The 27,229-nt window shown below is 48.5% G+C and overlaps 1 protein-coding gene across 8 annotated transcripts in view; it reads right to left on the bottom strand.

The window, feature by feature from the left end:
• LOC135035683 (uncharacterized) overlaps positions 1-27,229 on the bottom strand; it is a 231,396-nt gene that overhangs the window by 106,165 nt on the left and 98,002 nt on the right. For all 8 annotated transcript variants that reach the window (XM_063954358.1, XM_063954360.1, XM_063954365.1 and 5 more), the window contains one exon: positions 15,385-15,566. In XM_063954358.1, the coding sequence (XP_063810428.1) occupies positions 15,385-15,566 (182 nt within the window). The remainder of the gene's footprint in view (positions 1-15,384; positions 15,567-27,229) is intronic.

Genomic DNA, 27,229 nt, shown 5'->3' with positions numbered 1-27,229 from the left:
TGCCTGAGGGTCCCTTGACCTGGCGCAATACCTGTCTAGTTTTTTGTTGAGGCGGGACGCCATCATGTCCACCTTTGGTTTTTCCCAACGGTTCACAATCATGTGGAAGACTTCTGGGTGAAGTCCCCACTCTCCCGGGTGGAGGTCGTGTCTGCTGAGGAAGTCTGCTTCCCAGTTGTCCACTCCCGGAATGAACACTGCTGACAGTGCTATCACATGATTTTCCGCCCAGCGAAGAATCCTTGCAACTTCTGCTATTGCCCTCCTGCTTCTTGTGCCGCCCTGTCTGTTTACGTGGGTGACCGCCGTGATGTTGTCTGACTGGATCAGCACCGGCTGACCTTGAAGCAGAGGTCTTGCTAGGCTTAGAGCATTGTAGATGGCCCTTAGCTCCAGGATATTTATGTGAAGTGATGTCTCCAGGCTTGACCACAAGCCCTGGAAATTTCTTCCCTGTGTGACTGCTCCCCAGCCTCTCAGGCTGGCATCCGTGGTCACCAGGACCCAGTCCTGAATGCTGAATCTGCTGCCCTCTAGAAGATGAGCACTCTGCAACCACCACAGGAGAGACACTCTTGTCCTTGGTGACAAGATTATCCGCTGATGCATCTGAAGATGCGACCCGGACCATTTGTCTAGCAGATCCCACTGGAAGGTTCTTGCGTGGAATCTGCCGAATGGGATTGCTTCGTAAGAAGCCACCATCTTTCCCAGGACCCTTGTGCATTGATGCACTGAGACTTGGCCTGGTTTTAGGAGATTTCTGACTAGTTCGGATAACTCCCTGGCTTTCTCCTCCGGGAGAAACACCTTTTTCTGGACTGTGTCCAGGATCATCCCTAGGAATAGAAGTCGTGTCGTCGGGATCAGCTGCGATTTTGGAATATTGAGAATCCAACCGTGCTGGCGCAGCACTATTTGAGATAGTGCTACTCCGTCTTCCAACTGTTCCCTGGATCTTGCCCTTATCAGGAGATCGTCCAAGTAAGGGATAACTAAAACTCCCTTCCTTCGAAGGAGTATCATCATTTCGGCCATTACCTTGGTAAAGACCCGGGGTGCCGTGGACAATCCAAACGGCAGCGTCTGAAACTGATAGTGACAGTTCTGTACCACAAACCTGAGGTACCCTTGGTGAGAAGGGTAAATTGGGACATGTAGGTAAGCATCTTTGATGTCCAGAGACACCATATAGTCCCCTTCTTCCAGGTTTGCAATCACTGCTCTGAGTGACTCCATCTTGAATTTGAACCTTTGTATGTAAGTGTTCAAGGATTTTAGGTTTAAAATTGGTCTCACCGAGCCGTCCGGCTTCGGTACCACAAATAGTGTGGAATAGTACCCCTTTCCCTGTTGTAGGAGGGGTACCTTGATTATCACCTGCTGGGAATATAGCTTGTGAATGGCTTCCAATACTGCCTCCCTGTCTGAGGGAGACGTCGGTAAAGCAGACTTTAGAAAACGGCGAGGGGGAGACGTCTCGAATTCCAATTTGTACCCCTGAGATACCACCTGAAGGATCCAGGGGTCCACTTGCGAGTGGGCCCACTGCGCACTGAACTTCTTGAGACGGGCCCCCACCGTGCCTGAGTCCGCTTGTAAAGCCCCAGCGTCATGCTGAGGACTTTGCGGAGGCGGGAGAGGGCTTTTGTTCCTGGGAACTGGCTGTTTGTTGCAGCCTTTTTCCTCTCCCTTTGCCACAGGGCAGAAATGAGGCGCCTTTTGCCCGCTTGCCCTTATGGGGCCGAAAGGACTGCGCCTGATAATACGGCGTCTTCTTAGGTTGAGAAGCTACCTGGGGTAAAAATGTGGATTTTCCAGCAGTTGCCGTGGCTACCAGGTCTGATAGACCTACCCCAAATTACTCCTCCCCCTTATAAGGCAATACTTCCATGTGCCTTTTAGAATCCGCATCACCTGACCACTGCCGCGTCCATAAACCTCTTCTTGCAGAAATGGACAGCGCGCTAACTCTTGATGCCAGTCGGCAAATATCCCTCTGTGCATCACGCATATATAGAAATGCATCCCTCAAATGCTCTATAGTCAGTAATATACTGTCCCTATCTAGGGTATCAATATTTTCAGTCAGGGAATCCGACCACGCCAGGCCCGCACTGCACATCCAGGCCGAGGCGATTGCTGGTCGCAGTATAACACCCATGTGAGTGTATATACATTTTAGGATATTCTCCAGCTTTCTATCGGCAGGTTCCTTTAGGGCGGCCGTATCAGGAGAGGGTAGTGCTACACAGAGGCGTCACTAGGGTTGGCGTCACCCGGTGGGGAAACCCATGGTGTCACCCCCCCCCCCCATTGAGCTCCTCCCGTATCACACCACACCGAATCTATAGTAATGTTTTACTAAATATAATTGCTTCTGATCATTATTTGAACCAAAAAATTGGGGTGATTCTCCAGAAAGTGAACATAAAGTCACACGCTTTAAAAAAATATTTCCTTTTAAAGTGGTCTGTTAAGAGATTTTTGTTATTTGAAAACTTAAATGCTTAGTGGTCATTCCGAGTTGATCGCTAGCTGCATTTGTTCGCAGCGATCAGGCTAAAAAACGTCACTGCACATGCGTATACGGCGCAATGCGCACGCGCGAAGTACGGGCACAATGAACGATGCAGTTTTGCACAGGGTCTAGCGATGCATTTGAGTCGCACTGGTTGCCACAGAGTGATTGACATGAAGTGGGCGTTTCTGGATGGCAAATGACCGTTTTCAGGGAGTGTTCGGAAAAACGCAGGCGTGCCAGGGAAAATGCAGGCGTGGCTGGGCGAACGCTGGGCGGGTGTGCGACGTCAAATCCGAAACTGAACAGTCTGAAGTGATCGCAAGCGCTGAGTAGGTTTTGAGCTACTCTGCAAAAATTTGTGTGTAGTTTTAGGCGCTCTGCGATAAAAACGTTCGCACTTCTGCTAAGCTAAAATACACTCCCAGAGGGCGGCAGCGTAGTGTTTGCATGGCTGCTAAAAACTGCTAGCGAGCGATCAACTCGGAATGACCCCCTATAACTTAAGACCCACTAAAATCTTGGTATTTTGGAGAAGCATGTTTGAATTTGTGAATTTGTGTAGCTGTCTATGCATCACGGAGAATCACCCAATAATACCCCTTTTCCACTGTAGCACAGGTCGCAGCCGTGTCGCCTGACACGGCTGCGACCCGTGCTACAGCCCCCTTTCCCACAGCGCTCACCAACCCGGCATATTGCCAGGTTGGTGACGCTGCTACTGACGCGGCAGGGGCGGCGCTGGGAGATCACATGATCTCCCAGCGCCGCCCTCCCTATACACTGTGAACGGCTCCCGTTCACACTAGACAGCTTACCAGGTTGAACACGTATTCAACCCGGCAAGATACCCGGGTAGGATTCCCGGATCACTTGATCCGGGAATTTGCAGGGGGACCCTTTTCCACTAGGGAAAAATACGGGTAAATGCGCGCCCCCGTGCATGCGCATTTACCCGTGTTTTAAGGAGCTAGTGGAAAAGGGGTATAAGTCGTCTTAAATTACCCAAAGAAAACGTTTTCAATATCAAATACATTTGTTTTACTTAGTCAAATATATTTTTTCTGAAATAGTGGACCTGCTGCATACTCACATTGGAGGGATGATAGAGTGCCCATTGGATTGACAATGGAGGGAAGCTCTGCTAGTCCTAGTGGTCTGGTGGTCCGCAGAATGGGTGGGGTCACCAGCTCCAGGGATCTCTGCAGTTGTCCTTCAGGTGTAACCACGGGCTGGCCCTCCATCAGGCAGGGGGATCAGGTGAGATCCACAGTAACCCTCTCCGTGCAGCCCCAAAGCAGCAGGGAGTGGGCAGTCATTCATTTCCACCTCCATCCAGGTGCCTGGGTTGCAGAGCATGTGTGCCCAGCTGTTAAGGTCAGGCAGTGCCCGGGCAGTGGTAGCAGCGTCCTCCAGCAAGACTCATGGTCATTTCATGTGCAGCAACTCCGCCACCCTCCTGTACCAAGCTGCCCCCGCACTGCTAACTACGGCCAGCTTGAGGCGGCAGTGACTTGCAGGGGTGGCGTGCAGCCATTGGGAAGTGGGAGGTGAAAGTGAGCGGGGGGTGGAGAGAGGTCTGTACAGTGCGGGCAACGGGCGGGTGCATTTAATGGATGGCGCTGGCGCGGTGTCTGCATCGCGGGAGGGCTGGGAGCCGGGGGAGTATGCACAGCCGCTTATGAAGGAGCAGACCAGGATCCGGCGGCCGCGGCGCTGCAGAGTGAGTCACTCACTCTTTGCAGCAGCGCTCTCTTCATTCCCCGCGTATGTGTCGGGCCGACACTGCAGCGGGGTGCGATCATAACAAGTGTCTGTCAGCAGAGTGGGGAGCGGGTGTGAGTGTGGCTCTTTTTGGTGTCACCCCTTGGAAGTGACACCTGGGTGCGGGCCGCACCCCCCGCACCCCCCTTGTGACGCCTCTGGTGCTACATGTTTAGACAAGCGTGTGAGCGCTTTATCCACCCTAGGGGGTGTTTCCCAACGTGCCCTATCCTCTGGCGGGAAAGGGTACAATGCCAATAACCTTTTAGGAATTATCAGTTTTTTATCGGGGGAAACCCACGCCTCATCACGCACTTCATTTAATTCCTCGGATACAGGAAAAACTACAGGCAGTTTTTTCTCACCAAACATAATACCCTTTTTAGTGGTACTTGTATTATCAGAGATATGCAATACATTTTTCATTGCTTCAATCATGTAACGTGTGGCCCTAGTGGAAGTCACGTTTGTCTCCTCATCATCGACACTGGAGTCAGTATCCGTGTCTGTGTCTGCCATTTGAGGTAACGGGCGTTTTAAAGCCCCTGATGGCGTTTGAGACCCCTGGACAGGCACAAGCTGAGTAGCCGGCTGTCTCATGTCGTCAACTGTCTGTCGTAAAGAGCTGACACTGTCACGCAATTCCTTCCATAAGCTCATCCACTCAGGTGTCGACTCCCTAGGGGGTGACAACTCTATAATAGGCAAATGCTCTGCCTCCATCTCATTTTCCTCCTCAAACATGTCGACACAATCGTACCGACACACCGCACACACACAGGGAATGCTCTGATAGAGGACAGGACCCCACTAGCCCTTTGGGGAGACAGAGGGAGAGTATGCCAGCACACACCAGAGCGCTATATATAGACAGGAATACCACTATAAAATGTGCTTTTCCCTTTATAGCTGCTGTTAGTATTAAAACTGCGCCAAATTAGTGCCCCCCTCTCTTTTTTACCCTTTTCTGTAGTGCAGGACTGCAGGGGAGAGTCAGGGAGACGTCCTTCCAGCGGAGCTGTGATGGAAAATGGCGCCCGTGTGCTGAGGAGATAGGCTCCGCCCCCTTCTCGGCTGCCTTTTCTCCCGCTTTTTGGTGAGTTCTGGCAGGGGTTAAAATACATCCATATAGCCCTGGGTGTTATATGTGGTGTATTTATGCCAGCCAAGGTGTTTACATTGCTGCTCAGGGCGCCTCCCCCCTAGCGCCCTGCACCCTCAGTGACCGAAGTGTGAAGTGTGCCTGAGTAACAATGGCGCACAACTGCAGTGCTGTGCGCTACCTTGTTGAAGACTGATGTCTTCTGCCGCCGATTTTTCCGGACCTCTTCTTGCTTCTGGCTCTGTAAGGGGGCCGGCGGCGCGGCTCTGGGACCGAGCTCCGAGGCTGGGCCTGTGTTCGGTCCCTCTGGAGCTAATGGTGTCCAGTAGCCTAAGAAGCCCAAGCTACCACCACTTAGATAGGTTCGCTTCTTCTCCCCTTAGTCCCTCGATGCAGTGAGCCTGTTGCCAGCAGGTCTCACTGAAAATAAAAAACCTAAAACTAAACTTTCACTAAGAAGCTCAGGAGAGCCCCTAGTGTGCACCCTTCTCGACCGGGCACAAAAATCTAACTAACTGAGGCTTGGAGGAGGGTCATAGGGGGAGGAGCCAGTGCACACCAGGTAGTCCTAAAGCTTTACTTTTGTGCCCAGTCTCCTGCGGAGCCGCTATTCCCCATGGTCCTTACGGAGTTCCCAGCATCCACTAGGACGTCAGAGAAAATCAGATGTTTTTCAGAAATTCGATTTCTATTGGGATATGAGTTGAATTTGGCAATAGAATCAATTTGATCTTTAGTAAATCTGTTCAACCCAAATCAAATGGAAACAGAATGCCAAATCCCTTGAATCACCAAAATCAAACTTTAGTAAATTTTGTCCATAGTCTCTAATGATCTTAAATTTTGATGGGCGGTCATGTACAGATGGAGCTACGCCCATCACAGCGTCTGAGCTGCACGCATGTCCATGACGTGCACGCGCCCATGACTTGCACATGCCCATGACGCGCACGCACCCCATTCACTACAATGGGAGAGTCTCTGTACACTCCCGTAGTGGGGCTAGGCGCCAGATCGCCTAGTTCCGCCGGGAGTGCACGTTTACGAGGGAACCGCACTAGATGAGCGCGGCTCCATCTGTATAGGCAGTTCCTGGGTCGTATGATGCAACTTCCATTTCCTCATAATTGATCCACAAGTGTTCTCTGTGATATCCAGCACTGGATAATATTTTGTAGACTTTTCCTATCTTGTGAATGTCTTTATCTTTCATTATCTTACAATGGCCCTCATTCCGAGTTGTTCGCTCGCAAGCTGCTTTTAGCAGCATTGCACATGCTAAGCCGCCGTCTACTGGGAGTGAATCTTAGCTTAGCAAAATTGCGAACGAAAGATTCTCAAAATTGCGAATAGAAATTTCTAAGCAGTTTCTGAGTAGCTCGACACTTACTCTGCCACTGCGATCAGTTCAGTCAGTTTCGTTCCTGGTTTGACGTCACAAACACACCCAGCGTTCGCCCAGACACTCCCCCGTTTCTCCAGCCACTCCCGCGTTTTTCCCAGAAACGGCAGCGTTTTTTTTCACTCACTCCCATAAAACGGCCTGTTTCCGCCCAGAAACACACACTTCCTGTCAATCACACAACGATCACCAGAACGAAGAAAAAAATAAGAATTTACTTACCGATAATTCTATTTCTCATAGTCCGTAGTGGATGCTGGGGACTCCGAAAGGACCATGGGGAATAGCGGCTCCGCAGGAGACTGGGCACAAAGTAAAAGCTTTAGGACTAGCTGGTGTGCACTGGCTCCTCCCCCTATGACCCTCCTCCAAGCCTCAGTTAGGATACTGTGCCCGGACGAGCGTACACAATAAGGAAGGATTTTGAATCCCGGGTAAGACTCATACCAGCCACACCAATCACACCGTACAACTTGTGATCTGAACCCAGTTAACAGCATGATAACAGAAGGAGCCTCTGAAAAGATGGCTCACAACAACAATAACCCGATTTTTGTAACAATAACTATGTACAAGTAATGCAGACAATCCGCACTTGGGATGGGCGCCCAGCATCCACTACGGACTATGAGAAATAGAATTATCGGTAAGTAAATTCTTATTTTCTCTAACGTCCTAGTGGATGCTGGGGACTCCGAAAGGACCATGGGGATTATACCAAAGCTCCCAAACGGGCGGGAGAGTGCGGATGACTCTGCAGCACCGAATGAGAGAACTCCAGGTCCTCCTCAGCCAGGGTATCAAATTTGTAGAATTTAGCAAACGTGTTTGCCCCTGACCAAGTAGCTGCTCGGCAAAGTTGTAAAGCCGAGACCCCTCGGGCAGCCGCCCAAGATGAGCCCACTTTCCGTGTGGAATGGGCTTTTACAGATTTTGGCTGTGGCAGGCCTGCCACAGAATGTGCAAGCTGAATTGTACTACAAATCCAACGAGCAATCGTCTGCTTAGAAGCAGGAGCACCCAGCTTGCTGGGTGCATACAAGATAAACAGCGAATCAGATTTTCTGACTCCAGCCGTCCTGGAAACATATATTTTCAGGGCCCTGACTACGTCCAGCAACTTGGAATCCTCCAAGTCCCTAGTAGCCGCAGGCACCACAATAGGCTGGTTTAAGTGAAATGCTGAAACCACCTTAGGAAGAAATTGAGGACGAGTCCTCAATTCTGTCCTGTCCGTATGAAAAATTAGGTAAGGGCTTTTATAGGATAAAGCCGCCAATTCTGAGACACGCCTTGCTGAAGCCAGGGCTAACAGCATTACCACTTTCCATGTGAGATATTTTAAGTCCACAGTGGTGAGTGGTTCAAACCAATGTGATTTTAGGAATCCCAAAACTACATTGAGATCCCAAGGTGCCACTGGAGGCACAAAAGGAGGCTGTATATGCAGTACTCCCTTGACAAACGTCTGAACTTCAGGAACAGAAGCCAGTTCTTTTAGGAAGAATATTGACAGGGCCGAAATTTGAACCTTAATGGACCCTAATTTGAGGCCCATAGACAGTCCTGTTTGTAGGAAATGCAGGAAACGACCCAGTTGAAATTCCTCTGTAGGGGCCTTCCTGGCCTCGCACCACGCAACATATTTACGCCAAATACGGTGATAATGTTGTATGGTTACATCCTTCCTGGCTTTGATCAGGGTAGGGATGACTTCATCCGGAATGCCTTTTTCCTTCAGGATCCGGCGTTCAACCGCCATGCCGTCAAACGCAGCCGCGGTAAGTCTTGGAACAGACATGGTCCCTGCTGGAGCAGGTCCTTTCTTAGAGGTAGAGGCCACGGGTCTTCCGTGAGCATCTCTTGAATTTCCGGGTACCAAGTCCTTCTTGGCCAATCCGGAGCCACGAGTATAGTCTTTACTCCTCTCCTTCTTATGATTCTCAGTACTTTTGGTATGAGAGGAAGAGGAGGGAACACATACACTGACTGGTACACCCACGGTGTTACCAGAGCGTCCACAGCTATTGCCTGAGGGTCCCTTGACCTGGCGCAATATCTGTCCAGTTTTTTGTTGAGGCGGGACGCCATCATGTCCACCTTTGGTTTTTCCCAACGGTTCACAATCATGTGGAAGACTTCTGGGTGAAGTCCCCACTCCCCCGGGTGAAGATCGTGTCTGCTGAGGAAGTCTGCTTCCCAGTTGTCCACTCCCGGAATGAACACTGCTGACAGTGCTATCACATGATTCTCTGCCCAGCGAAGAATCCTTGCCACTTCCATCATTGCCCTCCTGCTTCTTGTGCCGCCCTGTCTGTTTACGTGGGCGACTGCCGTGATGTTGTCCGACTGGATCAACACCGGCTGACCCTGAAGCAGAGGTCTTGCCTGACTTAGGGCATTGTAAATGGCCCTTAGTTCCAGGATATTTATGTGAAGTGACGTTTCCATGCTTGACCACAAGCCCTGGAAATTTCTTCCCTGTGTGACTGCTCCCCAGCCTCTCAGGCTGGCATCCGTGGTCACCAGGACCCAATCCTGAATGCCGAATCTGCGGCCCTCTAGGAGATGAGCACTCTGTAACCACCACAGGAGAGACACCCTTGTCCTTGGAGACAGGGTTATCCGCTGATGCATTTGAAGATGCGATCCGGACCATTTGTCCAGCAGATCCCACTGAAAAGTTCTTGCGTGGAATCTGCCGAATGGAATCGCTTCGTAAGAAGCCACCATCTTTCCCAGGACCCTTGTGCATTGATGTACTGACACTTGGCCTGGTCTTAGGAGGTTCCTGACTAGGTCGGATAACTCCTTGGCTTTCTCCTCCGGGAGAAACACCTTTTTCTGTACTGTGTCCAGAATCATCCCTAGGAACAGCAGACGTGTCGTCGGAATCAGCTGTGATTTTGGAATATTTAGAATCCATCCGTGCTGTCGTAGTACTACTTGAGATAGTGCTACTCCGACCTCTACCTGTTCTCTGGACCTTGCCCTTATCAGGAGATCGTCCAAGTAAGGGATAATTAAGACGCCTTTTCTTCGAAGAAGAATCATCATTTCGGCCATTACCTTGGTAAAGACCCGGGGTGCCGTGGACAATCCAAACGGCAGCGTCTGAAACTGATAGTGACAGTTCTGTACCACAAACCTGAGGTACCCTTGGTGAGAAGGGCAAATTGGGACATGGAGGTAAGCATCCTTGATGTCCAGAGACACCATATAGTCCCCTTCTTCCAGGTTCGCTATCACTGCTCTGAGTGACTCCATCTTGAACTTGAACCTTTTTATGTAAGTGTTCAAGGATTTCAGATTTAAAATGGGTCTCACCGAGCCGTCCGGCTTCGGTACCACAAACAGCGTGGAGTAATACCCCTTTCCCTGTTGTAGGAGGGGTACCTTGATTATCACCTGCTGGGAATACAGCTTGTGAATGGCTTCCAATACCGCCTCCCTGTCGGGGGGAGACGTTGGTAAAGCAGACTTCAGGAACCGGCGAGGGGGAGACGTCTCGAATTCCAATTTGTACCCCTGAGATTCTACATGCAGGATCCAGGGGTCACTTGCGAGTGTGCCCACTGCGCGCTGAAATTCTTGAGACGGGCCCCCACCGTGCCTGAGTCCGCTTGTAAGGCCCCAGCGTCATGCTGAGGACTTGGCAGAAGCGGGGGAGGGCTTCTGTTCGTGGGAAGAGGCTGTTTGCTGCAGTCTTTTTCCCCTTCCTCTGCCCCGGGGCAGATATGAGTGGCCTTTTGCCCGCTTGCCCTTATGGGGACGAAAGGACTGAGCCTGAAAAGACGGTATCTTTTTCTGCTGCGAGGTGACTTGGGGTAAAAAGGTGGATTTTCCAGCCGTTGCCGTGGCCACCAGGTCCGATAGACCGACCCCAAATAACTCCTCCCCTTTATACGGCAATACTTCCATATGCCGTTTGGAATCCGCATCCCCTGACCACTGTCGCGTCCATAATCCTCTTCTGGCAGAAATGGACATCGCACTTACTCTTGATGCCAGAGTGCAAATATCCCTCTGTGCATCTCGCATATATAGAAATGCATCCTTTAAATGCTCTATAGTCAATAATATATTGTCCCTGTCCAGGGTATCAATATTTTCAGTCAGGGAATCCGACCAAGCCACCCCAGCACTGCACATCCAGGCTGAGGCGATTGCTGGTCGCAGTATAATACCAGTATGTGTGTATATACTTTTAAGGATATTTTCCAGCTTCCTATCAGCTGGTTCCTTGAGGGCGGCCGTATCAGGGGACGGTAACGCCACTTGTTTTGATAAGCGTGTGAGCGCCTTATCTACGCTAGGGGGTGTTTCCCAACGCGCCCTAACCTCTGGTGGGAAAGGGTATAATGCCAATAATTTTTTAGAAATTAGCAGTTTTTTATCGGGGGAAACCCACGCTTCATCACACACCTCATTTAATTCATCTGATTCAGGAAAAACTACGGGTAGTTTTTTCACACCCCACATAATACCCTTTTTTGTGGTACTTGTAGTATCAGAAATGTTCAAAACCTCCTTCATTGCCGTGATCATGTAACGTGTGGCCCTACTGGAAAATACGTTTGTTTCCTCACCGTCGACACTGGAGTCAGTGTCCGTGTCAGTGTCTGTATCGACCTGAGGTAACGGGCGTTTTATAGCCCCTGACGGTGTTTGAGACGCCTGTACAGGTATTAACTGATTTGCCGGCTGTCTCATGTCGTCAACAGTCTTTTGTAAAGTGCCGACACTATCACGTAATTCTTTCCATAAGACCATCCAGTCAGGTGTCGACTCCCTAGGGGGTGACATCACTAACACAGGCAATTGCTCCGCCTCCACACCATTTTCCTCCTCATACATGTCGACACAGCGTACCGACACACAGCACACACACAGGGAATGCTCTAATAGAGCACAGGACCCCACTAGCCCTTTGGGGAGACAGAGGGAGAGTTTGCCAGCACACACCAGAGCGCTATATATATACAGGGATAACCTTATATAAGTGTTTTTCCCTAATATAGCTGCTGTATATATTAATATGCCAATTTAGTGCCCCCCCTCTCTTGTTTTACCCTGTTTCTTTTGTGCAGGACTGCAGGGGAGAGTCAGGGAGCCTTCCTCCAACGGAGCTGTGAGGAAAAAATGGCGCTTGTGTGCTGAGGAGATAGGCTCTGCCCCTTTTTCGGCGGCCTTTCTCCCGCTTTTTTGTGGAAAACTGGCAGGGGTTAAATACATCCATATAGCCCAGGAGCTATATGTGATGTATTTTTAGCCATCTAAGGTATTTTCATTGCGTCCCAGGGCGCCCCCCCAGCGCCCTGCACCCTCAGTGACCGAAGTGTGAAGTGTGCTGAGAGCAATGGCGCACAGCTGCGGTGCTGTGCGCTACCTTACTGAAGACAGGACGTCTTCTGCCACCGATTTTCCGGACCTCTTCACTCTTCTGGCTCTGTAAGGGGGCCGGCGGCGCGGCTCCGGGACCCATCCATGGCTGGGCCTGTGATCGTCCCTCTGGAGCTAATGTCCAGTAGCCTAAGAAGCCCAATCCACTCTGCACGCAGGTGAGTTCGCTTCTTCTCCCCTTAGTCCCTCGATGCAGTGAGCCTGTTGCCAGCAGGTCTCACTGAAAATAAAAAAAACTATTTAAACTTTTACTCTAAGCAGCTCAGGAGAGCCACCTAGATTGCACCCTTCTCGTTCGGGCACAAAATCTTAACTGAGGCTTGGAGGAGGGTCATAGGGGGAGGAGCCAGTGCACACCAGCTAGTCCTAAAGCTTTTACTTTGTGCCCAGTCTCCTGCAGAGCCGCTATTCCCCATGGTCCTTTCGGAGTCCCCAGCATCCACTAGGACGTTAGAGAAACCTCGTAATGCCGTGAGTAAAATACCAAACTTCTTAGCAAATTTACTTGGCGCAGCCGCAGTGCGAACATTGCGCATGCGCAGTTTGCGGAAAATCGCTGCGATGCGATGAAAAAGAACGAGCGAACAACTCGGAATGAGGGCCAATGCTCTTTGGTCTTCTTTTTCACAGCACATTCTTTCAGATTAATAGTATGACTATTGCTATTTGAAATAGGAGTCCTTTTATCCATTAAAGCTTACCTTTTTTAAATATTCATAGGTAGAGACTAATTCATCTGTGTAAATGTAAGGCTTCCACAGCACAAGGGGTTGTATGCAAGCAGCATTTTTGTTTCGTTATTTATTTTAAAAAAATCAGCAGCTAAATAGTGAATTATAAGTTTGGAAATGTACATTAAGAGCCTATTGTTTCACAATAAAATTACTGTCTGGTACAATCTGTGTAAGTGTTATTTTGTAATTAGCTATGCACAACTGCTATACATTATACATACACATTTATACAGGTGAAAGAAACACATCTAGTGGCATAGTATACTGTATGTAAAGACATTGATGTAATGTAGTAATATTTAGACTAGATAAAAGAATACAGAACACCTCTCCCGATTATGACATGATCATACCACTTTTACATGTGTGCTGCCACGTTAAATTTATCAATTTGTCAGTCTAGGAATAACTGCCTTAATTATCTGAATTTAAGAATATTCTCGTATGTTGGAAAAAATTGCTGAAGATATATTTATACATTCTCCAAACTAAAAAACATTTAAAAAAAACTCTTGAAATTCTAGAAATTAGAAGGTTGTCCTAATGTATCCTTTATTTTGCCACAGAACATTTATCACACAAGCAGGGCTGAATATGAAAGCTAGATTTTGCCAAAAAGGTAAAATTTTATGTCATGCAACCTGCCTGTGAGGGTTAGGCTTGGCAATATGTGCCTAGCCACACTCTTTCCTTATGAGTATGTGATGCAGAAGTTCATTTAGGTGTTCTGTTCTGCTGTGATCATTCTTAATGGGCCCTACAGACTGGGTGACCCGCCGCCAAGCTGCCCGACCACCGATACGGCAGACGGGCGACCCAGCGGCGTGGGGGAGGTGACGGGGGGAGTGAAGTTTCTTCACTCCCCCTGTCACCCGGCTCCATAGCAGTGCATGCAAATATGGATGAGATCATCCATATTGGACTGCATGCACAAGCAATGGGGCACCAACGATGAACGAGCGTGGGGCCGCGCATCGTTCATCGTTGGTGCCTCCACACTGAAAGATATGAACGGTATCTCGTTCATTAATGAACGAGATCATTCATATCTTTCACTGGTATCGACCAGTGTGTAGGGCCCTTAAGAATTATCAGGAATGCATCACTACCAACATGACCCTCTCCAGGAGGGACAAAATGCTCTGCTCGTGGACTTCTCTCTTGATTGCTGGCACCTGTTTTAAATAGGTTAATGGATAAGAAAGGTGTTTCACCACAGGTGATGGCAATCATAAATTAAGAGGGAAGTCCAGGAGCAGAGCATTCTGTCCTTCCTGGAAAGGGTCATGTTGGGAGGTATGCAAAGGAACTGAAATCTCAAAGAGCACTTCACAAGTATTGTCGTAGTAGAATCTTTTTATTCTTCTATTTTTTAGAGCACATACAGATATCCAACACAACCCTTTATTTAGGAATGCACAGAGGTGTTACCTAAAGTTACAATACCAGGACTTTACAACAGCAAGTAAACTAAATATTCTGCTGCATTGGTGCCCTGCTCCTCTCTGTATTGCTTAGTGAGATCTACTTCCATGGATTCATTTCTGCCAAGAGTGGAAGGAAACTTTGTTGTTCTCTTCCTATGGGTGGGATGCATCTAGCATCACATTTTGCATGCCATACATCACTCCACAAATTGCAAACATAACGGCAATTAGTAATGTATGCTTGAATAAAGTCACAAAGGATAGCTCTCCTGATAAGAGCTGTATGTTGTGATGATAGGGCTTCCAGGTTTATGACCCAGGAGTCCTAAGTGTGCTTGCGTCGGCTGACGCATGAGCCTCAGGGGACACTAGGAGGGATCTGATTGGATCCCTCTAAGTAAACTTTGTGATATGAAGCCCATAAGTTTCTGTTAGGCAACTACCAGTTGCTGACTGGGTCCAACTACCTTTTGTCTAATGACAAGCCCATAGGCTTCTATTAGGCAAATACTGATGACCTACCATATCCAATGTATGACATTCTGGTGCTTGGTGCATATGAGAAATGGGTCAAACCTCTGAAATCAGAATTTTTGGAGGTTTGACTGCATTTTTAGCTTTGATACATCCCGCCCCTATGAGCAGGTAGTGAAGTGGGTGCAGCAGAGGCACAGGAAGTGGCCGACCATTAAGATAAGTGTGGGAAGTAAAAGGGAGAGCAGTGATGTCCCTCTCTAGGAAGGAACTCAAACTTTTTCTCTTTTTCTATGGGGCTGCCTAAATTCTAGTTATGTCCATAGTTAAAAGAGTCATGGTAAGTAAAAAAAAGAAATGGGCTATGTAAAGATTACTAGATTGGCCATGATGGATCATTCCAGATCTCATTCTAAAATATTTGTACCAGTAATTATCCTGTAGCAGTTGGTTTCACAGTCAGGTGTATTATTTGACTTGTTAAAAATAGAATTACATAAGGAAATGTATGATAGTCCATTCTATCAAGCCTACTCATGTAATCCTGTTGCGGTCACCTGGTCTTTCAGTGCTTGCTGATCTAGAAGGAGCTCTTGGTATCTTGTTCTCCACAGTTCTTTCTCCCCAATAAGATCAGACTGAAGCATCTCTACTTTCTCCTCATATCTGTATTGCCTGCTAAGGGAGGAAGTGCTGATATCCTTTATCTGTCTCAATACTTCCCTCAGCTCTTCACCATCTATGGTATAGAAGGTAAAACTTAATTAAACACATATTTTCAAGATAATTTTTTAACTTCATCATTTGACTACATAGTAAGACCTTAAGGTGACAACACATCTATAGATTATCACTAGTTGGTTGGTTAGAACGAAAATCTGGTAACAATTTCCAGTTTGTTCACAAACACTAGAAATAATACATTTGAGTTAACCTTCTTGTGTGAATGACCATTTTTGTCCATTTTCGGCATTTGGGAGCACACGGACAATTGTTGTTGATTGTTATTTGCTTCCATGTATTACTATATTTTCATTCTAACCAGCCAACTAGTTGGGTGGAGGTGAGGAGACTTGGGGAAAAGGAGGAGGTGTCAGGGCTTCATGCAAGGTGGGAAGGGAGTACTTAGCCATTCTTACAGGAACACAGGCACTGTCAGCTGGGTTTGGAATAGGAAGCAGCAACCACTAAACAAATCCCAGTGGGGCTGGCTTCACTGCAGACTACTTTTTTGCCTTGACATAAAATATGATGATTAACATGAAACAAAACCTTTAATCATAAATAGTGTAGGGGCTGTGTCATAAGAGAGTGACCTAGGCAATTTGAAATGAAACATTGTTAATGCCATAAAAAAAGAAGCAATGCTCTGAATATAGGTCACTCACCGTGATGGACAGTTGCACTAATTGCTGCTCCATTGTGAGGCGCTTAGGATCTAACAGAAAAGACTGCAGTGCAGTGTTTAGCTCTCAGCATGAGTATACAGTTCATTTATTCAATAATTAGTGATAGGAGATCTGTCCCAGAACGGGAATATTAAAGCATTTACTGTACAGTATATATTTAACAACTATAGTCAAAGTCCATATGTTTGGGAAAAGTACAGTATATTAATTTTCATAAAAGTAGGGATTGTATTATCATTTAATTAATTGTGCAGTCTATAATATTTTATATTTCAAATTACTGTGATCATTCTCTTGTGACATAGACACGGCACTATTTTAACAAGATATAATGAAAGAATGTTTTAATTCATTCATGTAAAAAGTGTGCCCCCAAATCACCACCAATTATACCTCTTTTCCACTGACATATAAATCACAGGGTTTTGCATGTGAACGCGCAAAACCAGGGATTTTGGTCAGTGGAAAGGAGACTACCTGGGACTACCCTGATCCCCGACCAGGGTCATGTAGCTGAGACCTGGGAATATGCAGGGTTGATAGACCTGTCAAATTTCCATGGTCGCAGTGAAAAAGGGATATTATTGTGCTATGATATTATTTAGTCTTATGCACAATTCTTTGCAAGTTTTGTTGTCCTTGTTTGTTTCACTTTAAACATGCCACATTTCATATTGAGAAGAAACAACTATTTAGGACTCTTTAACACATTCCAGGGGAGGGCTAGGGTTAGGCTGCGGGTAAGGGGAAGGGTTAGGTTTAGGCTGCAGGAAAGGAGGGTTGCGGGGGGTTAGTTATACCCCTTTCAGACCGCCACCTATGAACACGGGTTATTGGCACATGAGCGTGCATAACCCGTGTTCAGGTGCGGTCTGAAAGGTGCAAAGGTTGAAATACCGGGTCAAGCAGGTATTTCAACCCTGGTCGCGAGCAGGGTTGAACTCGTGTTCCGGGTCGATGCGACACGTTTTCCGTTCACTCTCTGTGTACGGGCGGCGCTTGGAGATCATGTGATCTCCAAGCACCGCCCCTGCCGCATCACCGCTGACGTCACCAACCCGGCAATATGTCGGGTTGCAGACCGTGGCAGCGGAGTGCCTGAGGCGGGTTGCACACTGGGAGCTCCCGTGTCATGCTCCCATGTGCTACCTGCCTCAGTGGTCTGAAATAGGTATTAGCCTACTTTCCCGACCCCAGTTGGGATTTGAAACATCAGGTTGCCGCGGTCGGTATTTTGACTGCCGGCATCTCGTCCGCCGGCAGTTCAGCTCCCACACATCATTTACTTTATCAATGTGGGTGATACCTTGCACCAACTTTCCTCCACCCATCCAGCTGACCAACTTGTCTGTCCAACTAAAATGGTGCCCCACACATCTAACCAACTTTTGAGCAAACCAGCCAACTTCTCTCTAACTTGTGATGTCACAGAAGTAGGGGAACAGTGTCTGCCTACTTCTGCATGTTTTGAATAATTACATAATTGTATAAAGAAAAAAAAACTTTTGCATGGTTATTTATTTAAATAAAACTGGGATTTTCTTTTTTTTTATCCTTCGCATTTCACAAAGCATTCCGGAACTTTAGATAGCGTTAGCCCATTGTAGCTTATGCGCTACACTTCGCAGACTTTTTAGCCCTCTCCACTGCCCGCTTGCACATGTGCTGATCGATGTCAGTGCATACGCACCTGGACTAACTAGAAAAAAAGTGATCAACGTGGTGATGACTTTACTTGTACTGATCACAGGGATAGGCTCCTACTGAAGCCCCTGTCCCAGTGACTCAGTAATTATATGTTTAGCAAATAAGGATTCCTTATTGCTTGCTACAAACTTCATCTATAAGGAATCCTAATTATTGGGGCTGGCCGCATCTATTAATAAATATGCCACTAGCACCGAAGTGTCTACCTGTGCAGTGGCATAACTATCATAGGTGCAGGAGATGCAGCTGCTGTGGGGCCTGAGCTGCCTCTAGAGCCTGCTGCTCCCCCTGCACCAAGTGCAGCCATCAGTAGGTACAGCTATTACTAATGTACCATGTCAGGGGTCTCAGGGAGTCCCACAGCATACTGTCAGGATCATTGGTGCGCTGCAGTCCCCCTGTCAGACACTGTGACTAGCACACCATGGCAACTGTAGAACTAGCTGAGCATGGGATTTGTGTGTGACCGGACATGCTATTTAATCAGTAGTCAGTCAGCCCCACCCTATTACAGCACTTCTTCCCTCCAGTCACCATTGGCGATCCCTCCCCCTACATTATAATCATTACTGCTGTGCTTATGGGAATGTCAAACAGCCCCTGGGCTATCGGAACAGGCAGAGTGTGTGACGCTGCGGAGGGTGAAGTCTGGATTCTGCACCGATATGAAAGGTGAGCGTGTGCCACTGTGGCAGTGCTACTGTAGGTGATGGCTGGGGGCCAGAATAGAGCTCTGCTGTGGGTACACACAGTAACTACCCACTCTGGTGATGTACGTGGAAATGTCACCATGTCTGCTGCTGGCCAGAAACCCCCACCGACTTTTGTCAGGCACACAGCCTAAGAAAAATACTGCAGGCACAGCATAGTAAGCAGTACAGGGATCTCACCCACTGTGTCTGCATCTCTATACCCTCCCTACCGCCCTGCATCTCTCTACTGTATCTCTACCACCCTGCATGTTTACCCTCTTGCATCTCTTTCTATACCCTCCTGCATCTCTCCATCCTCTCCCAACCACCTTGTATCTTTCTATCCCCTCCTGCATCTCTATTCTCTCCCTACCACCCTGCATCTCTATCCCCTCATGGGTCTATATCCCCTCCCTACCGCCCTGCATCTCTATGTCCTCTCCCTACCACCCTGCGTCTCTATCCCCTCATGCATCTATATCCCCTCCCTACCGCCCTGCATCTCTATGTCTTCTCCCTACCACCCTGTATTTCTCTATCTCCTCCTGCTTCTATCTATCCATTCTCTACTGCCCTGCATCTCTCTATCGCCTTCCTACCGCCCTGCATTTCTATCCCCTCCCTATCGCACTGAATCTGTCTATCCCCTCCAGTATCTCTCTATCTGGGTGGTATTCATGTGACCGGCGGTCAGCAGACCGACGGTCACATGACCTCCCCCAATATCCCGCCCCTTCACTATCCCAACAGTCGGCATGCCAACCAACAGGGACTATTTCCACTCGTGGGTGTCCACGACACCCATAGTGTGGGACTAGAACATGTGGCGACTGCAGGTTGTCACCGAGCCTGCAGCGTGGCGAACACAGCGAGCCCACATGGGGCTTGCTGCACTCACCCCTCCTTGCTGGGATTCTGATATTGGTATGCTGCCGGGATACCGGCGTCGGTATGCTGACCGGTGCACAGGAGACCATCGATCAGCCATACCACACCCATCTATCCTCTCTTTACCACCTTGCATCTCTATATTCCCCCCTACTTCTCTATATTCCCTCCCTAACACCCTGAATCTGTACTGCAAATATTCTCCCTAACCCTCTGCATCTCTTTGTTCCCTCCCTATTGTCCTGCATACATATTCTCTCCCTACTGCCCTGCATCTCTATATTCCCTCCTTACCGCCTGGCATCTCTATATTCCCTGCCTACCATCCTGCATCTCTATATTCCCTCCTTATCGCCCTGCATCTCTATATTCCCTGCCTACCACCCTGCATCTCTATATTCCCTCCTTATCGCCCTGCATCTCTATATTCCCTCCCTAGCACCCGGCATCCCTATATTCCCTCCCTACCACCCTGCATCTCTACATTCACTTCTTATATCCCTGCATCACTATATTCCCTCCCTACCACCCTGCATCTCTACATTCCCTCCTTACCACTCTGCATCTCTACATTCCCTCCTTACCACTCTGCATCTTTACATTCCCTCCTTACCACTCTGCATCTCTACATTCCCTCCTTACCGCCCTGCATCTCTACATTCCCTCCTTATCGCCCAGCATCTCTACATTCCCTCCCTACCACTCTGCATCTCTACATTCCCTCCTTACCGCCCTGCATCTCTACATTCCCTCCTTATCGCCCAGCATCTCTACATTCCCTCCCTACCACTCTGCATCTCTACATTCCCTCCTTACCGCCCTGCATCTCTACATTCCCTCCTTATCGCCCAGCATCTCTATATTGCCTCCCTACCACCCTGCATCTCTACATTCCCTCCCTACCACCCGGCATCTCTATATTCCCTTCCTACCGCCCAGCATCTCTATATTCCCTCCCTAACACCCTGCATCTCTACATTCCCTCCTTATCGCCCAGCATCTCTACATTCCCTCCCTACCACTCTGCATCTCTACATTCCCTCCTTACCGCCCTGCATCTCTACATTCCCTCCTTATCGCCCAGCATCTCTACATTCCCTCCCTACCACTCTGCATCTCTACATTCCCTCCTTACCGCCCTGCATCTCTACAGTCCCTCCTTATCGCCCAGCATCTCTATATTGCCTCCCTACCACCCTGCATCTCTACATTCCCTCCTTACCACCCGGCATCTCTATATTCCCTCCCTACCGCCCAGCATCTCTATATTCCCTCCCTACCACCCTGCATCTCTACATTCCCTCCTTACCGCCCTGCATCTCTACATTCCCTCCTTATCGCCCAGCATCTCTATATAGCCTCCCTACCACCCTGCATCTCTACATTCCCTCCTTATCGCCAAGCATCTCTACATTCCCTCCTTATCGCCCTGCATCTCTACATTCCCTCCTTATCGCCCAGCATCTCTATATAGCCTCCCTACCACCCTGCATCTCTACATTCCCTCCTTATCGCCCAGCATCTCTACATTCCCTCCCTACCACTCTGCATCTCTACATTCCCTCCTTACCGCCCTGCATCTCTACATTCCCTCCTTATCGCCCAGCATCTCTATATTGCCTCCCTACCACCCTGCATCTCTACATTCCCTCCTTACCACCCGGCATCTCTATATTCCCTCCCTAACACCCTGCATCACTACATTCCCTCCTTATCGCCCTGCATCTCTACATTCCCTCCCTACCACTCTGCATCTCTACATTCCCTCCTTACCGCCCTGCATCTCTACATTCCCTCCTTACCACCCTGCATCTCTACATTCCCTCCTTATCGCCCAGCATCTCTATATTGCCTCCCTACCATCCTGCATCTCTACATTCCCTCCTTACCACCCGGCATCTCTATATTCCCTCCCTACCACCCAGCATCTCTATATTCCCTCCCTACCACCCTGCATCTCTACATTCCCTCCTTACCGCCCTGCATCTCTACATTCCCTCCTTATCGCCAAGCATCTCTATATTGCCTCCCTACCACCCTGCATCTCTACATTCCCTCCTTACCACCCGGCATCTCTATATTCCCTCCCTAGCACCCTGCATCTCTACATTCCCTCCTTACCGCCCTGCATCTCTACATTCCCTCCTTATCGCCCAGCATCTCTATATAGCCTCCCTACCACCCTGCATCTCTACATTCCCTCCTTATCGCCCAGCATCTCTACATTCCCTCCCTACCACTCTGCATCTCTACATTCCCTCCTTACCGCCCTGCATCTCTACATTCCCTCCTTATCGCCCAGCATCTCTATATTGCCTCCCTACCACCCTGCATCTCTACATTCCCTCCTTACCACCCGGCATCTCTATATTCCCTCCCTAACACCCTGCATCACTACATTCCCTCCTTATCGCCCTGCATCTCTACATTCCCTCCCTACCACTCTGCATCTCTACATTCCCTCCTTACCGCCCTGCATCTCTACATTCCCTCCTTACCACCCTGCATCTCTACATTCCCTCCTTATCGCCCAGCATCTCTATATTGCCTCCCTACCATCCTGCATCTCTACATTCCCTCCTTATCACCCGGCATCTCTATATTCCCTCCCTACCACCCAGCATCTCTATATTCCCTCCCTAACACCCTGCATCTCTACATTCCCTCCTTATCGCCCAGCATCTCTACATTCCCTCCCTACCACTCTGCATCTCTACATTCCCTCCTTACCGCCCTGCATCTCTACATTCCCTCCTTATCGCCCAGCATCTCTACATTCCCTCCCTACCACTCTGCATCTCTACATTCCCTCCTTACCGCCCTGCATCTCTACATTCCCTCCTTATCGCCCAGCATCTCTATATTGCCTCCCTACCACCCTGCATCTCTACATTCCCTCCTTACCACCCGGCATCTCTATATTCCTTCCCTACCGCCCAGCATCTCTATATTCCCTCCCTACCACCCTGCATCTCTACATTACCTCCTTACCGCCCTGCATCTCTACATTCCCTCCTTATCGCCCAGCATCTCTATATTGCCTCCCTACCACCCTGCATCTCTACATTCCCTCCTTACCACCCGGCATCTCTATATTCCCTCCCTAACACCCTGCATCTCTACATTCCCTCCTTACCGCCCTGCATCTCTACATTCCCTCCTTATCGCCCAGCATCTCTATATAGCCTCCCTACCACCCTGCATCTCTACATTCTCTCCTTATCGCCCAGCATCTCTACATTCCCTCCCTACCACTCTGCATCTCTACATTCCCTCCTTACCGCCCTGCATCTCTACATTCCCTCCTTATCGCCCAGCATCTCTATATTGCCTCCCTACCACCCTGCATCTCTACATTCCCTCCTTACCACCCGGCATCTCTATATTCCCTCCCTAACACCCTGCATCACTACATTCCCTCCTTATCGCCCTGCATCTCTACATTCCCTCCCTACCACTCTGCATCTCTACATTCCCTCCTTACCGCCCTGCATCTCTACATTCCCTCCCTACCACTCTGCATCTCTACATTCCCTCCTTACCGCCCTGCATCTCTACATTCCCTCCTTACCGCCCTGCATCTCTACATTCCCTCCTTATCGCCCAGCATCTCTATATTGCCTCCCTACCATCCTGCATCTCTACATTCCCTCCTTACCACCCGGCATCTCTATATTCCCTCCCTACCACCCAGCATCTCTATATTCCCTCCCTAACACCCTGCATCTCTACATTCCCTCCTTATCGCCCAGCATCTCTATATTCCCTCCCTACCACCCTACATCTCTACATTCCCTCCTTACTGCCCAGAATCTCTATATTCCCTCTATACCACCCTACATCTCTACATTCCTTCTTTACTGCCCTGCATCTCTATATTCCCTCTCTACCACCCTGTATCTCTACATTCCCTCCTTACCACCCGGCATCTCTATATTCCCTCCCTACCACCCTGCATCTCTACATTCCCTCCCTACCACCCTGCATCTTTACATTCCCTCCTTATTGCCCTGCAACTGTATATTGCCTCCCTACCACCCTGCATCTCTATATTCCCTCTCTACCACCCTGCATCTCTACATTCCCTCCCTACCACCCTGCATCTCTACATTCCCTCCCTACCACCCAGCATCTCTACATTCCCTCCTTACCGCCCTGCATCTCTACATTCCCTCCTTACCACTCTGCATCTCTACATTCCCTCCCTACCACCCTGCATTTCTACATTCCCTCCCTACCACCCTGCATCTCTACATTCCCTCCCTACCGCCCTGCATCTTTACATTCCCTCCCTATTGCCCTGCATCTGTATATTGCCTCCCTACCACCCTGCATCTCTATATTCCCTCTCTACCACCCTGCATCTCTGCATTCCCTCCCTACCACCATGCATCTCTACATTCCCTCCTTACCGCCCAGAATCTCTATATTCCCTCTCTACCACCCTACAACTCTACATTCCTTCTTTACTTCCCTGGATCGCTATATTCCCTCTCCACCACCCTGCATCTCTACATTCACTCCTTACCGCCCTGCATCTCCATATTCCCTCCATACCACCCGGCATCTCTATATTCCCTCCTACCACCCTGCATCTCTACATTCCCTCCTTACAGCCCGGCATCTCTATATTCCCTCTCTACCACCCTACATCTCTACATTCCCTCCTTACCGCCCAGCATCTCTATATTCCCTCTCTACAACCCTACATTCCTTCCTTACTGCCCTGCATCTCTATATTCCCTCACTACCACCCTACATCTCTACAGTCCCTCCTTATCGCCCTGCATCTCTATATTCCCTCCCTACCACCCTGCATCTCTACTTTCCCTCCTTACCACCTGGCATCTCTCTATCTCCTCCCTACTGCCCTGCTTCTGTATATACTTTACCCTTCTTACCATCAAAGCATCTCTATAATGCCTCCCTACATCTCTTTATTCCCTCCCTACCACCCTGCATCTCTACATTCCCTCCTTACCACCCAGCATCTCTATATTTCCTCCCTACCATCCTGCATCTATCTCCTTCCTACTGCCCTGCTTCTGTATATACCTAACCCTTCCTACCATTCTGCATTTCTATAAACCCTCCCTACATCTCTTTATTCCCTCCCTACTTTCCTGCATCTCTATATACCTTGCCTACTGCCCTTCATCTTTATATTACCTCCCTACTACCCTGCATCTCTACATTCCCTCCATACCACCCTGCATGTCTGTCCCTGTCTTTGTCGCTACACTATGTAGTTTAGTATACATGCCTCTGCCTCCCACTCCACACCCCATGTGTGTCTATGCCCCCTGTCACTTCCTTTTGTCTTATACATCACATTATACCATCTTTCTCCCCATCCCATCTGTTCCCCAACCTTCTCCTATCTGCCCAAATAATTCAGTTTGCTCTCATGCTACACCTCCACCCCCACTCGTCCTCCACTACTATTTCCATCCTCATTTTCTGAATGTTGTGCATAGAATCATGGCCAGGAACAAGGGACACACTGGGCCATTGTAATTTTATGGGGAAGTCCAATGTTTTTTTTCATGGGAGGGGCCCTTTCAAGATTTTGCAATGGAGCCCACAAAGTTCCAGTTACGCCCCTGCCTGTATGTACAGAACATTGACTACCAGCACAGGTATATTTAAATGTTAATGATAGTTAGTGGAGGTCTCTGACTGGTTAAGTGGTCATATGGCTTTACAAAGGAAGCGGTTACGCTACCGCTGCATGGGATCCCGGCGATCACAAAGCAGACGTCAGTATCCTGCACAGCAGAACAATGCTGTGCCGGAATACCAGTGAGGTAGGTGATTCTTCCTCTATGGGTGTCCACGACACCCATAGAGGGAGAATATAACCTGGCATGGCGAGTGCAGTGAGCCACTGTGCCCACAGCATGGCAAGCGCAGTGGGCCCACAAGGTGCTTACTAGCACTCGCCCAACTGCTGGCATACTGGTGGCTGGGATGCCGCTGACGGTATACTGATTTCCGGAATCCCTGCCATCGGTATTTCACACCGAACCCCTTTACAAGATGTTAGCACAGTTATGGGATAGTTAGGGGGTTATATGGTTTACAGGACAGCAGTACAGTTGGGGGAGGGGGGGTAAATGACAGTCCAGGTCAGTAAAGGGTGAAGTCAGAAGGGCAGGTCCGCTGGTACAGTTAAGAGGGGGTATATGGCAGTCCAGGTCAGTACAGGATAAAGTTAAGGTGTGTACACATGTGGGGTAATTCCGAGTTGATCACAGCAGCAAATTTATTAGCAGTTTGGCAAAACCATGTGCACTGTAGGGGGGGCAAATATAACATTTGCAGAGAGAGTTAGATTTGGGTGTGTTATTTTGTTTCTGTGCAGGGTAAACACTGGCTGCTTTATTTTTACACTGCAATTTATATTTCAGTTTAAACACACCCCACCCAAATCTAACTCTCTGCACATGTTATATCTGCCCCCCCCCCCCCCGCAGTGCACATGGTTTTGCCCAACTGCTAACAAATTTGCTGCTACGATCAACTCTGAATGACCCCCATGGTGAGATTCTTGTTATGCCCGATTTTGACTATGCGATTTCCCATGAACTCCCCCAGAGCTCAGATAGCACATATTTTGACTATCTGTGCTTGAGATTTTGTCTATGTACGATGTTGACTAAGTGATAATTTTGACTATACTTTGTACTAGATAGTACACTAGATAGTCAAGATTGACTTGCATGCAGAGTCTATCTAGCCTTACTTTACTTGCGATTTTGACTATATAGTCAAAATCGAAAGAAAATATCTCACCGTGTGTACACACCTTTAGAGGGGCAAGACCTCTAGTACTATCCGGACACCTGTATTCCATTCTAAATACCTAACATATAAAAAATGTCCTATAGACTAGTACATTATACCCTGTAAACAAGGACCATACACTGAGTTTTAATTTTCTCTTTATCAGTTGTAGAACTTTAAGCTCCAGCAGGCTGTATCGATGGGACTTGTAGTTCCACAGCAACTGCAGATTGTCTAAACACAGGCATATTTGTAAATACCTATGATTTGCTAGTGAGCCCCAATCACTTAAATCTCCAGGTAAATGTCTGCAGGGGAGCCTGTGCTTTGCATCCTGCATCTTTTGCTTGCAGGGAGTGGGTTCTCTCTGCGGAGATGCATGAGCGGTGTGACTCTGCGGAGATGCATGAGCCTGGAAAGGAATGTGTCTGGGGGCCTGAGGTGGTAGCTGGAGTGGCCGGAGGTTGGAGAGGTATTTGCCAGGCAGTGATGGGCAGTGAGGTGAGGCAGGTGATGCAGAGCCTTTTCTGTCATACTAACGTATACGCTGAGTTTTGACTTTTACAAATGCAAAGACTATATTATAACTATCTTCTTTGTATTATACTGATCATTTTTAGATGTTCTCTTTTTACTTTTTGTCACTGTAATGTTAAGTTCTGTGTACCCTGTATTGTTCTAATACCTGCCATATGTACGCTGCTGCAAAACATTTTGGGTGTGTTATAAATAAAGTGTAATAATAATAATAATAATAATAATAATTTTTATAGTCAAAACTCTGGAGTAAAAAGTCTCTGACAGTTGAGGGGCCTGCAGAGGAGCCTGCACTTTATGCACCCTGCAGCCAGAGCTTGCAGGGGGTCTTTGGAGGTGTATGTGCCTAGAGAGGAATGCTCCTGGGGGGCAGAGGTGTCAGC

The sequence above is a fragment of the Pseudophryne corroboree genome, chromosome 2 (genome assembly GCF_028390025.1).
Source record: "Pseudophryne corroboree isolate aPseCor3 chromosome 2, aPseCor3.hap2, whole genome shotgun sequence".
NCBI lineage: Eukaryota > Metazoa > Chordata > Amphibia > Anura > Myobatrachidae > Pseudophryne > Pseudophryne corroboree.
This window is presented reverse-complemented; position numbering and strand designations above follow the sequence as displayed.